Source organism: Anser cygnoides, chromosome 15 (assembly GCF_040182565.1).
Source record: "Anser cygnoides isolate HZ-2024a breed goose chromosome 15, Taihu_goose_T2T_genome, whole genome shotgun sequence".
Classification (NCBI taxonomy): Eukaryota; Metazoa; Chordata; class Aves; order Anseriformes; family Anatidae; genus Anser; species Anser cygnoides.
Window position 1 is genome coordinate 5,483,009 of NC_089887.1, and position 13,541 is coordinate 5,496,549.

Sequence of the window (13,541 nt, forward strand, 5' to 3'; positions counted from 1 at the left end):
ATCTTGCATTCAGATAAGCGAGCACATGCACAGCTCCCCTTATCTGCCCGTGCTGATGTGCTGATATATGAATGCTCGCGCCCTGCATTCACAAAAAGCTATTCACATGCCAAGTCAGATGATTTTTTTTTATAATCCTCTTTGAATTAGACTACAAAAAGAATGTGTTTGAAAAGGTTAACTAATGGATACACTTTTCTTCCCGATGAGGAAAAGAAAAATGGTGAAGTGCTGAAAAATGGTCAAGCAGAGTTTTGATCAGGCTTTTCTAATCAAATACATTTTAGGCAGCGAGCAAGTTGGAGGAACGTTAATCCATAGAGGGTTTATCTGGAATAGAGAACATTCATTTGGAAAACAATCAGTGTATAAAAACAGGCACTTGTAATTACTTTGCCATCTTAATCATGGCACTGACATCAGTACCGTGATGTGATAATGCTATGATAGCGTTTTGAATGTGGTGCTACATAGCAATGTAAATAGGGAAGGAAAGCATCCCTCTCTCTTAGGATCTTCACACCTGTTGAGCTGGTTTGCTAACGTCTGGGTATGCTGGGCAGCTTGTCCAGTGGTTATGAACAGAGATGTCCAGAGGGGTGTCCAGAGGACGAGTTGGAGGGGAAATTGGGTCCAAAGCATCAGACCCCTGCTGGGGACGAGCTGGGCACTGCACCCTCTCTTGTAAAAGGCTGTATGCTTCAGCTAAAGTGTGGAGAGGCAGCTTCAAACTGCAACACGCACAGGATCCTAAGCGAAAAGGCCTCATTCCCTCTCAATTTGTTTGAAAAAAAAAGCCAAAGCCATGCAGTCCCCTTGGGAATCCATCGGTGGCCAGTGCAGAGACCTGAGCACTGCTGTCGTGAGCTCTCAGCGTGGCACAGGTCAGTAAGTAGGTAGCATCCTGCGTGGCGCTGACCTGGGTTTGTGTCAAGGCAGTGGAGGCAGGGGGTTAAATCACAGCAAGACTTAAATCTCAGGGGACAGTCATGCCTGTCCATCAGGGATTTCTTAGCAGCTGCCAGCAATCCATTATTCAGACTAAACTAAAGCTACCCTGTATTGTTTATGTAGCCACAGCAGCTGATGCAGTCTTCACTTGCTATTTCAGTGTTTCCATGCTTTTTCCACTTCATTGCCAGGTTATCTGTCTTGAGCTGTGGTTAGATAGCAGTAAATCAACCCAGCCTCTATTAGAAAACAGCATATTCGTCCTTATGTATAACCAGATCCAGCTCAATGGATGAAAATCAGATTGATGAAAAGCTGCTTGAAATCTGACTCTGAATTGCCTTTCACTCACTGGCTAAGTAGGTTTCTGTCTTCGTTGAGTAGAAGAGTCTTGATGCATCCTGCTGGAGTGCTGTAGCACAGTGGATCATTCGGTAGGTATGTGGCTTTGTAAGGTTACCTTCTGCAATGATCAGATACTGTTACAGGTGTGCAGCGGAGGTACTTAAGTTAAATAGAACAGAGGCTTCTGCAAGGAAGGGCCAGAGGCAGCGGCAGCATCCACCTTCAGTAGAGACCGTGGCTGTGTCATCAGAGCTCTCACCGCTAGTGGCATCAAAGGCAGCACGCACATCTGAAAGATTCAGCAAGAGTGCTCTGAATAGGCTGATAATGACTGCGTGTGATTCCTCTTTTAGACTGCCATATTGCCATGACTTCACTGAAATTAGGCAGAACTTAGGAGAGGACGGGTTTCTGTCTTGTTAGACAAAAGTGGTACAAATAAACCCTAAGTTAGAAATACCGAGGTTAGGTCTGCCTAACAGGCATGTGCTAAAAGTAATTTCATCATCAGGCACCATTTGAAATAAATCCTGGTCGGGTTGTTTCCATGATAATGTGCCCTCCTCGGTACATGGGAAGTGTGCCAATGCATTTGTAAGCTCCCTGCAGAATGTATTTGGACTCCCATGGTGTCACAAGGGGTAGTGGAAATTACTCTTCACTTCCATTTCAAAGCACTTCTTTCTGCTGTAGGATCCTTCACATTTTACAACATGAAAAAAGAAAAAGAAAAAGAAGGGCAGTATTATCCCGTGCCTGTATTCCTGAATCCCTGAGAAGTTTTTGGTGAAATGAAAGATTTTTAAGCAAGATGTTCCCATGTATGTGAAGTCGTTTTCTGCAAGGTGATGTCCTCAGCCAAACGGAGAGGACAATTGCAGCACTTGGCAATAGATTCAAAGCTAATGGCATGTTAGTTACCTCTCAGGTAGCTCAGAGTTCTAGGTTGCTAACCCCCGCAGTTAGAAATAAATAAGGAGAAAAATTAGAAGTGCTCATATCCCACTTATTGCAGCATGTTAAACACTGCTGTTCTCCTCTGTCAAAGGCGGCGTGAGCCAGGCTGTTCCATAAAATCAGGGCAAATGAGCAATTAGCAAGAGGTACAGAAATAGTGTTTAGAAAGGTATAAAGCTGCTCTGAGAGCTATAAAATGTCTCTCCTTGTTTTGCGCATGGTTTAGAGTGGGAATGTTTGACACTTAACAAAAGCTGACTAATTCTTTGTTGTTTCCCTCTAATGATCAGAATTCAGGGGAGGGCTGTCTGTGACAGGCTGGAGAAGTGTTGCAATGAAAGTGAAGCTCTTTTTAATTAGAAAGTCCATTGGAGTATTTACTTTCGTAGCGATCGGAGCGCTGGCTGGTTTAAATGTGTCAGCAGTACTGACCAGTGCGATGCAGTCTTGTCAGCGCAGGTTCTGTTTTGCTCTTCAGAAATCAAGAGGTGAAGTCTGTTCCAACAAGGAGAGTCTGTGATGAGAGAAATTATAACTGCAGCCAGCCGTGCTAGCGACTTCACCATCTGCTGTGAAGTCTCTGGCTTGAATTCCAGCACTTGTGGTAGCAGGCGTAATGATGATAATATTTTCCACTTCTGTAGCACCCTCTGTCCAAAGGTCTCCGAGTATGCTGGAAATACTAATTAAGACTCGCGGCACCCATGGGAGGCGGGCAGGAGCCTCCACGCTATCTTTTCTTGCTTGCAGAGTGTAAAGAGATTGTGCCACTAATCTTCAGGCAGCAATTCCTTCTGCTAGGCAGCTCTGGAAGAACTAAAACCCTCTTGTGCCTGTGGTAGTGCAGGTGAGCTGAAATCAGGGCTGTATTAGACAGGCTGTCTGGCTCACGTTAACTGCTGGAGCGTGAGGTGGGCAATGATCTCCGGGCTCATAAGAGGGCTTATTGTGGCAGCAGCAGAGGCTGTGTCTGCAGTAGCCACTGCAGTTTCTTACACTTTTTAGTGCAAGTCATGGGTTAGGTCTTACAACTCGAGTCCAGTCCTTAATCTGTAGCCTTCTGAGGAAACCAGACTACTGCTTACGGTGAGACTGCAAGCTGTCTGTGCAGTGCTCCGCGGATATAAGAGGTCAGTGCTCGAGTCCCTAGCAGATGTGTCTCCTGCTCAGCCTTCCCGCGTGTGGTACGGTACTCGTTGCCTCGAAGCAGCGAGTGGAGCTGCCTGTGTACAGCAACCTGCAGTGAGCCTTGCGTGGGCAAAGTTGGAGGCAGCACCTGAACGGGCCTGCAGATAACACAGAGTCACCCCAGCTCAGTCTGTGCTCTGCAGAGATGTCTGGAATTCTTGTCCAAAGGGCTTTTTTCACACGGCTTAATTTTATTTTAATTCAGTATAACTTAGTCTTGTTAAAAGGCCAACAGGAAAGTGTTAGCTGCAGTCAGAAAGGAGAGGCAATGAATGTTTAATATTGTGTGGACCGTCAGGAAGGAGTAATTGCATGAGAAAGGGAGATATTTGACCACATATCTTTAATGCATGATCCCAGCACTCACACTCATGGATTCAGGAGTTTGTCCCCATGAAGATCCAGGTAACATGCTCTGCAGTTGGGTGGAGTTGGAGCAGTGAAGCTCTTCCTTCCATGGAGTGCAAGGTGTAAAACAAAGCCAACAGTCCAGCCAAAGATCCACCATCTCTGAGAGGAAAGACACCATTATCAAGTATCTTATAGAGCCAGTGTATTTTTGGCTATTAAAGACAGTTATCCTCAAGAGATTTATACATAATGTTAAAATGAGGGAAGGTGGGGGGCAAACTCTTGCTGTGCGTAATTATTGCTGGGTACTGCATGTGCTTTCTCTATTATTTACTTAATCTTAAATGCCAGATGCTAAAGGGCACCAGTATCAATTAGCTGCCTAATTAGACTTGCAAAGAAATCATGTAATTTAGTTATAGGCGAATAAACAACAACAAGAATACCAAAAAACAAACACAGAAGCTCAGGGATCTCTTTGCAGTCACTTTTAAAGCTCCCTGTGTACTCTGTTGGTTTTCATCACTTGCCCCAAACTCTTTGGAGCGCACCGTATCGAGGCAGGTGGCTGGTTGTGGCATCACCTAGTGCTGCACTCGGTGGAGTTAGCCGCAGCTTTCTGCATTTCTCTCCAAATTGTTTTAATTGAGTTCAGATCTGATGCTCTGTGTGAGAACTTGGGAAGTTCTCTGACCAACAGAGAAGATGTGGCTGCCTCTTTGTGACCTGTATCCTGATCAGCGCATGTTCTGGATGTTTAGTCTGGTGAAGACTACGCACCATCCCCTGCTTCTGCTGGGATGACTTCTGTGGAGAACCCATTTTTCTGTTCCGTGCTGTTTAGCAGGCAGCCAACACAGCACCGTATCTTTAGCAAAAAGAGCCCTGCTTGCTTCACTACCAAATAATAGGAAGCAGTGCGCTTTTATTCCATTAGTTCCCACTCGTATTCAGAAGAGTTTTCACAGGACTGAAGTGCATTCATTTTTGTTTCATCAAGGCCTACAACTCTGTCTGAATCTTTATCTTGCAAATTGCCTTAACGGAGTAATAATCAATGCCTTGAGCTTGTGTATACACCAAGTTTTTCCTCTCTGTAGGTGCTGCTGCCTTCCTGACTGATCATTCTTCTGACGTTGGTATCGCTGTGTCAACAGCATGTCATTTAAGTGCCTTTGCAGCATCCCATGTTTTACAACTTCGCTTTCTTTCTGAGCGCCTAGATGCTGGAAGCTGCTGATATATTTTTTTTTAGATGGCCTGAAACCTTTCTGAAAACAAGGTGTTGTTCAGTTGCTCAGAGCTTTGTTCTTACTCCGCGCCCATGCTGTCTCAACACTGCTCTCTTCCTTTCTGAAAACAAGGCTTAGCCCTTATATAGTGCCTTATTTCTTCAAAGCACTGTATAAACATTAGCTAATTAAGTATATATAACATGCCCTAAAGTATGCTAACAGAAAACTGCAGCACAGCATTGAAGTTTCCAGGCACTTGATCCAGTGTTAAATCTGATTGAATCCCTAATTATTTTTCAAAATGCTGTGCCTAATGACATGTATCAAGACAGGATGATCAGAGTTGCAGCCAGAAGTATAAGAAGCTGCAGCCAAAGAGAGAGGGGGGAGGTCAGGTAAGTTCTGTGTTATTTCTAGAGTTATTTTGAATGTACCCACTAAGGCAATAAACAAAACAACAACAAAAAAAGAACAGGAGCTGCAGCTTTTGGATCTTTCCTGTTTTGATATATATAATCAGCTCTACATTTCCTGTTGAAATGTTCATTAAAATTGCAGCCCCTGTGATTATGCAGCTGCCTAATTCAAATCAATAGGGCTCCTGAAACAATTTCAGATATTTTTAAATACTGCTGTAGAACTTCCTTGTTTACAGTGTTATGATTAAGTGACTTTTTTCTAAGCCATCTAAAGCATTAATAAAAATCTCTGTAGCTTTTCTCTATTTTTTTTTACTCTGAGCAGCTGCAAATAATGCAAACCTTGGTTTATTGCTTTATCTTAGTGCAGCATGTATACTTGTGGTGATAACTAAATCAGAAGCCCGATTACACAGGTTCTTTATAATTCCTAGTAAGCCGTAATTGACTTCTTTTGTTTTGGAATCTTAATTCAAATAAATAAAATTAATAGAGCAGAAGAATGAATGGTACTGGGAGTACAACAGCCATTCCTTGCTTCCAGCTCACAAACTTTTGGATGCAACAGTTGATAATGCCCCAAAACTTTGTTATAACTGACACATGGCTATCCAGAGGGAAGACTGCAACGTTCAAAGGAGCAAGATACTTCAGTAGATCTCATGCTGATAGTGAGGTCATTTTAGTTGTACCGGAAAAATGCTTTCAAAGTATTTTCAGTTATTCTGTTTTGGAATGTTTCAGAGTGATGCTAGGGTTCTTGTGTTTTGCTTGAATGACTTCAAGTTATTAATTTTTCACTTTTTGTAATAACTGTAATCCCTTTCACTGTTTCAAAAGCCTTGGCACAATTCTGCTGTGTTTAAGTTATACATATTTCAGGAAAATACCTAAATCAAAACACTGTGGGAGAGAGACTGGGTGAACGAACAGATGTTTACCATCTCTGACTTCGGTGGTTTAGAAAAAGCAAACACATTTCTATAAAAACTCAGCGTGGTACATATATTGTAGTTGCCTGTAGTTTTACACTTCGCCTCCCTGTGAAGGCTTTTTTTTTTTCTTCTTTTGCTTTTATTGCCTCACCCCAGCTGTAGTTAACTCCCTTGTTTGCTTGGTTGCACCTCCCCAGGGCACCAGGAGCGGGTGAGGAGGTCTGCACAGCTCAGTGCTGGCTCTCTTGCTTGTCTAAACCCTCTCTGAGCAATTTGCTGAGCTGGTGTTATGTCAAGCACTGGGGTGGCTAGGTATGAACAGATGTTTTAGTGCCATAGTGTGGTTGAACCCAGCTGCTATGCCACCACCGTTGTGGAAATTGGCCTGTGACCATACAGCAACATCCCTGGTCTTAAATGGGGGCATGAGATGATGTGCGGGTCAAAGGTAGCAAATGCTGATGGCCGTGCAAATCATATTGTTACTGGCTTAGGAGGAGAGTAAGATTTTACATGAACTCTTGATCTTCCAAATGTACTTGGTGCTGAAGAAGTAAGATTCAGCCTGTGGGACAGAGAAGTGAGTGGTGGTGTTTAGATATCCTCCTGGGCGCCTTCTCAGTATTCAGGACTGGTGCACCTATGGCAAGTCAGAGGTAAATGCTTTGGATGTGGACATGGGAAGGGAACTGGTTAGAGGAGGACAGGAGAGACCAAAGTTTTTTCCTATTTTCACGGAAAATAGATTGAATGTGATTTGGCCACTGCACCTTAATGGGTAATCCCCACTCAGAAACTCAAATGAAAAAATCTGTAAGGCTAGGGATAATGCAAAAGGGTTTTTGTAGACTTTTCTCAGACGTAGAGTGAATAGCACAGCCTTTAATGATCACTTTTTCTTCGAGTACAGGGCTAATTCATTGATTTAGCCTAGTTGGGTAAATCTGTTTTTTGCTGCTTGCACATCCCATGCACACAGACCTTTGGTGCATGTCATTTTTTTCCTTTCCTCACTTGTCCCTCAACGTACATTTTTCCTACACGTCTGGCAGACCTGTCCCAGCAGCACCCTTCATGCCAGCAGCACGGTGTCCGTGGCACTCGGTGTCATCGATCCCAGTGGGACAGTTTACACCAGCAGAGAGTGAGTCTTCTCCAAACCTAAAACTGAAACGAATCCTTCTCTTGGAAGACCGCAATGGAAGGGAGCAGATGTGTGTGCTTGCTCCCTGGGTGTGGTGAGTGGATCAAGAGTCAAGGCTACTAATACAGTATGCTCTATTCCTGTACCAAAATACTCCCTTTGATGACTAAGCACCACGGGTCTTGGTTTCTGGACTGACCTTGTTTCAGAAAGGCCAGGTGCTGCGTCATGGCTCGTGTTTGCTTCAGGCAGGAGTTGGAGGTGGAAGAGTTCAAGCAAGGCTGAGAAGCACGGAGGATCTCCCAAATGAACAGGCCGGGAAAAAGGGATCACGAGACCGTATAGAAGGAATGCAGGTTGCAGTGGAAAAAGAAAAATTGTGGCTATCATTTGAGCCCGCTACAGCAGTTGGTGTTGGCAGGGCTTGCTGCGATAAGCATGTCAGCCTCTCAAGGGATTCCCAAAGTGCTCTGTAAACTTCACAGCTATACAAAATATATACAAGGATTGCTTCATCCATCACTAAAACGCATCTGCAGCTAGAGCAAAATATGTAACTGTTTAGTGCCACACTGGAGCCTTCTTTATGGCAGCAAGTGAGAAGTGTCTTTTTAACCCGAAAGCGCAGGAGGGATGGAGGCGGGCAGAAGGCAGTAACCTGGATGCCACCTGTACAGGACGGGAGGGTGATGCCACAGTCCTCGCTCTTGACCCCATCCCAAAGGAAAAACGTGCTGCCGAGCAAGCACTTTGCCTCTTCTGTAATGGCCCAGGCCTAAGTTTCTTATCTTCTCTGAAAAATGGTGTATCCACAGCAGAGTGTGCTGCCTGCCGTAACCTTTGCTTCATTACTGATTCAGAGGGTGAGTGCCAGCTGTTGAATCCGGAGGCTGGGACCAAGGTAAAGGCCAGGATTGTGTCTACATACATAAAAGCTAGTGTAACCTCTTCTTCTTTCTGTAAGCACTGATACGTGGAGATGTAAAAGTTCACGTTTGTGACTTCTGTGGCCCTTAATGTCAGAGTTGTGAAGCAAACAGACAGGTAGGAGAAGGCAGCTTCCCCGTTGGGGAGAATCACATCAAGGAACTGATAGAGTTCAGGAGATGGTGGGGACTGGTATCCAGACACTGTTATTCTCCAGGGTGGAAAAAATGTTTCTGCCAGCAAGAGCAGACAATGCCTGGGAGCGATTTGAAAAGCCAGGCTAACTCCCATAGCTTGCTGGCCTCCAAGATAACACTTCTACTGTGTCCTGTATCCTACTGTACGTATTTCCTGCCTCTGTTTTTTCCAACTCGTGCTTACTTTCTACAGTCTCTGTGCCTCCAGCAGCTTTTGAGCTAACTTTGCACTTCTTCAAACCTTTTTTCCTTTTGTAGCTTGACTTGTGTGCCAGAGGACCGAATGCATTGCATCTGTAGGGAAAGACAGTCTCTCCTTGAAGACATGGACCTAGATACCTCTACTGCATCTTAAGCTGAAGTATTCTGCCTCTGTTATTTGGGATTTCTCAACTGTTAAAACATTTCAGAACCTTTCATTAGTGAAGGGCCATTAGGTTGACAGGACCAGTTTCTCAGTCTCCCGTATTTACTCACCTGCATCAGTTATGCTGAGCATAATTATAATTATAATCCACTGGGTCGCTTGTGCTTCATCAGGCTGTTTTTCTCATTTTACCTCCAAGGCTTTGTTTCCTTAGAACTTTGCTGCAAAGCTAATTTTTTTAAAGCCATCAAATTTGACGCTGAGCTATGAATTTCACTGTTAAACAGGAAGATATCACAGGTCTGTGCTGTGATTCAGCAGATTCTGTGTTCTCAGCCCGGGCTGTCACCAGATCAGTGCTGTCGAATTAAGGAGCATCCTTGATTCTCTTTTCCTGAGCTCCCCTATCTGTAAAAAGGAGACAGTGCTAATCTCTCATTTGTGTAACTGTGTAATGTTTGTCCAGCACTTCAAAGATGCCAAATACAATAAAACTGCCAAGTGCTGTTTCACTAACAGTATTTATGATTTACACCAAAATGCTCATTTTTGTGCTAAAACAAGATCACCTGAAAGATACTGCAGTTGGATCCAAACCAAGGAGGGGGAGGAGGAAACCATCTGTTACACAACAGCAAAAATGTTTCAGGGCATTCGCCTGGGAAGCTCTGGGTGACGAGTTTGGAATATGAAGGCTTATTTATATGGATGGAGCTAATTTTCTCTAACTTATTCATTTTTCACTTAGGGAATTACCTAATCTTACAAGAGAGTCTAGGAGGAAAGATTCATTTATTCTTTGTCTCATTCAGCCCCAGGCATGCCTGAAGATGCTCTGCCTCTTCCAGTTCTGCTTTTTTAACTGACTCTGTTAATGGGGCTTAAAGATTTTCTTCTTCTGGGCGAAAAGGGTTAATCTTTCTCTTTCCCTCTCACCCTTCTCCTCCTCTTTTTCTGGAGAGTTCTTTTTTTGGCATCTCTGGCTCTTTCTATCGTCTTCTCCCCCTAATCTGCCACTATCTGAAGAATTCATTACATTTCAAATCAGAGGCCTTGCTGCATACATTAGCAGGTTTTAATAGACTTGCCACGACTCAAAAAGGAGGAAAAAAAGAGAGAAGATTTAAAACTCTTGTCTTGCCGAAAGCAGACAGATTGACTCAAAAATGACTCAGTCAATAAAAGATGAGTTTTGAAAAGGCTTCCCTCCGCTCAAAGGGAGCTCGTATTCCAGCGAATTAGGTTTTTCTAAGCCCACTGTCAGAAATTAATAATACATACAGCATGTAAAATGGATTTAGCCCTCTACAGCCTTATACAAACATATCTTTGACTTGCTAAATGTGACACGACTACCAGGATTTTCCAGCCTTTATCCCAGGAGTTTGTCATCTCTCCAGAATGGTGACCTCAGTGGAATTTTTAAGCACCTCAAAAAACCCCTGCTAAATGAGATTTTCATTAAGAATATGTTTCTACTTCCCTCACTCTTTATCTCCAACCAAAACCCCTTTGTCAGAGCATTTTATTATTACTATTTTTGGTCAAAATTGTGCCAAAAGCTCTAGTTTTGACTCTCAAGCTACAGAGTCTGTTTACTAGGTTCTTTCAGTGTTCTTCCTTCGAAGGAAGGAAGCTGAGCCTTCGGCATCGTAGCAGAAATCTGTCTTTTTATTTTTTCCCCTGCTCCTGCAAAAGGACCTATAAGCCATTAAAATACCTCTTTCTTAAAAAAAAAAGGGCTTCTGTCTAATTAGATCTACCCACAAGTATTCTCTTGTGATTTGAGGCCTTCCCAGGTGGCCTCGCTCACCTTGCTTAAGATAATTCGAACAGCCAGGTGTGAAATCAGTCACTGCTCCTGTTTGTTCCTCCACCGAAGTCCCTCAGTTCAATAGGAATTCAAGATGCTACTAACTTTAGCCTGCTCAGTGGTTAGGCTAGATTCTTTATTCAGACTGCCCTTGCTTCTGCATTTGGGCAGAGCTCTAAGAATCCCCAGAACTCGTTGTCTTTAGTGGACGGGTCCATGCAACCTTACGGGTGGCTGTGGGCTGACTGCATTTTTCCATCTCTTGTTGTTTTCCCATTCTTCCAAGTCCCACTTGATTTACATCTCACAGTGCTCCACTCAGTCCTGAGATCTCCTCTGCTTTCCCTGTCTGACAATCTTCCTACTCTTTTATATTACAAACTACCCTTTAAATTAACTCTGCAAAGTCATCGCATGTCCTTGCCTCCTCTTGGATCAGTTCTGTCCCCGGCTGTATTCTGCTGCGTGTTGCCTGTGTTGCCCTGTGCCGGCAGAAGGCATTGTGTGGACGTATGGCAGCAATGTGCAATGACTCTGGGCTGTACCTCCTAGATTACGGAGAGAAACTTATTTAAAATGGTGATGAAGAAACAAACATGCAAAGTGGCTCTGTTTTGGATCGTTATGTGCTGTACAGATGTTTCTCAGACTTGAAATGGGCAGAGCTCATCATTTTTTTAAAAGTGTTTGTAGGTTGTGTGCAGAAACCAAGCGTGAGCTGTTGACAATATACACCCTGAAAGTGAAGCAATACTTCTGTCCGTCCCATCATCACAAACAGGAAACGTACTGACTTTTCTTGTGCTTCTCTTGATCCAAAGAACAGATTTCTGAATGTGAGTGTTGAAGTTCAGAAGAGGCTTCCATCAGACTAACAAAAAGCATTTTTTCATAGAGGTGAAGGTAACAAGCCGCCTTAGTACTAGCAAAAGTACTTAGTAAGATCTTTTGTTTTGTTTTGTTTTCCTGCTGCTTTTATCCCTGAGGACAGACCGTGAGGTTTTTGGTTTTTATTTTTTGGCAAATGACTAGAAATGACCTGTCCTCAAAGCATAACTTTGAGTATTTAATAATTATTTACTTCAAACTAGATGGGGCTTCTGTTCTTTGTCCCACTTCACTCGTGAATATATTAGCCAAGCATATGTTGGTTCTTGGGTCCTATTATAAGATACAACCAGGCATTACACAGCGATCTCAGGAAGAGAAAACCTGTCTGCCTTGCAGATGTTTAGTCCTTCATGCTTAAAAAGTGTTGGAAGAACCAAATATGCAAGACCTAGAAATTGGCTGGATTTTTGGAATTGGTGCTTGAATTGTTCTTCCTCTGGGTCTTTTATTTATAAACATACCAAGCTCCTTCCCAGGATAAGTGTCCAAAGTTAATGTCCTGTCGTTTCATGTCATAATCTTTTAGCTTTTACTTTTCTTCTAAAGATGTGCTCCTAATGATGACATAGAGATGAAGAAAATCGAAGAGAGCAAGATTAGCTCTTCCTCTAGTTTTGTGTTTGTTTCCAATTCAGTTCATTTTTTAATCTGTTCCATGTACTCTTGACTTGAAAAAGGAGTTTTCCCAGTGAATATTATGTCACTTTACCCTCTAGCTGCTGTGCTGGGACACAGCCACCCAATAATCTCCTTGGGAATAATTGCTGGTGTCTTTGCAGATCATTTTTGTGAAAGGTGACAAACTGCTTGCCACAATGAGATGTTAATAACACAGAGATGCCCTTTGTTTGAAAGCTGGTGCAGAAATTACCCCATGCAGTTGTTGGAAAGTCAGAGCTGTAATGGTAACAAGTGAGGAATGGATCCATTCATTTGCATATAATTCCAGGGCTTTTGTGTCATCTTTTGTGTAAACCATACAATTTCCGGCGCCATGGGGAATGTGCGCTCATAATGCAGAGGACAGGAACATGGGCGCACTCTCAGCATGGATCAGGGTTAAAGAGATGTCATCCACTACAAAGGAGGGGGTAGAAGAGAAGAAAAAATGGTCTGCAGGAGCTACAACAGGCATGGATATTTAATGAATCTGAGTTGTCAGACCAGCTCAGGGGAAACTGTACATCCCGTCTTACCATCTGAGCGGTTGTCAGAAAAAGGGAAGAATCTGCCTCATTTCAGGTGCATATTAAGCTGAACTTTACCCACGTCTACCCTGAACCACAAGAGAGACCAACTGTGTGTTCTTCTTGTTGCTCTTGCAGACAGAGGCTGTTCAACTGTCCTTTTGCTGGTCACATACACTGAACCAAGACGGACATCTTTCTCTTTGACACCTAAATGAAACTCTTCAGACTGCAGCTGAGGGCTTTCTAGCATGCTCCCAGTGTAGGTTTCTCACTTTCTTCATAAAGAGATGATTTTTTTTGGAAAATAGATGGTATAAGTAGCTGTGTTGTCTTGTGATTTAGAGTTGGAGAGGTCCATAAATACTCGCTTTGCCTTTTTTCTTCCCTGTTCCCTCTCTAGGAAGCTGGAAAGTCACTCTGAGTAGCCAGTCAGTCCCAATGATGAACTTAACAATTACAGCCTTAGTGCCCATCTTCCAAAATTTCTAATAAAATTGCATGAATATTTAATACCCAATTACTAAATATTTAAAAATTTAAAACTGAACTGGTTTGAAAGTTAGCAGGTGATGAATAATTCAGAATTGGGAAGCAAGACTCAGTGCTAGGGCTGAGATTTTGTTACCTTTCC

The 13,541-nt window shown here is 43.1% G+C and overlaps 1 protein-coding gene across 19 annotated transcripts in view; it reads left to right on the forward strand.

Annotated features, from left to right (window-relative positions):
* The window catches only part of MAD1L1 (mitotic arrest deficient 1 like 1), a 352,087-nt gene that overhangs the window by 240,710 nt on the left and 97,836 nt on the right, over positions 1–13,541 (forward strand). The window contains exon 17 of one of the 19 annotated variants that reach the window (XM_048064457.2): positions 13,046–13,198. The exons of 17 other annotated variants lie outside the window; for them this stretch is intronic. In XM_048064457.2, coding sequence (XP_047920414.2) covers positions 13,046–13,125 — 80 coding nt within the window. In that variant the 3' untranslated portion in view covers positions 13,126–13,198. Of the gene's footprint in view, positions 1–4,892; positions 5,048–13,045; positions 13,199–13,541 lie in introns of those variants that run through there. One more of the 19 variants, XM_066977628.1, reaches the window with a different exon arrangement.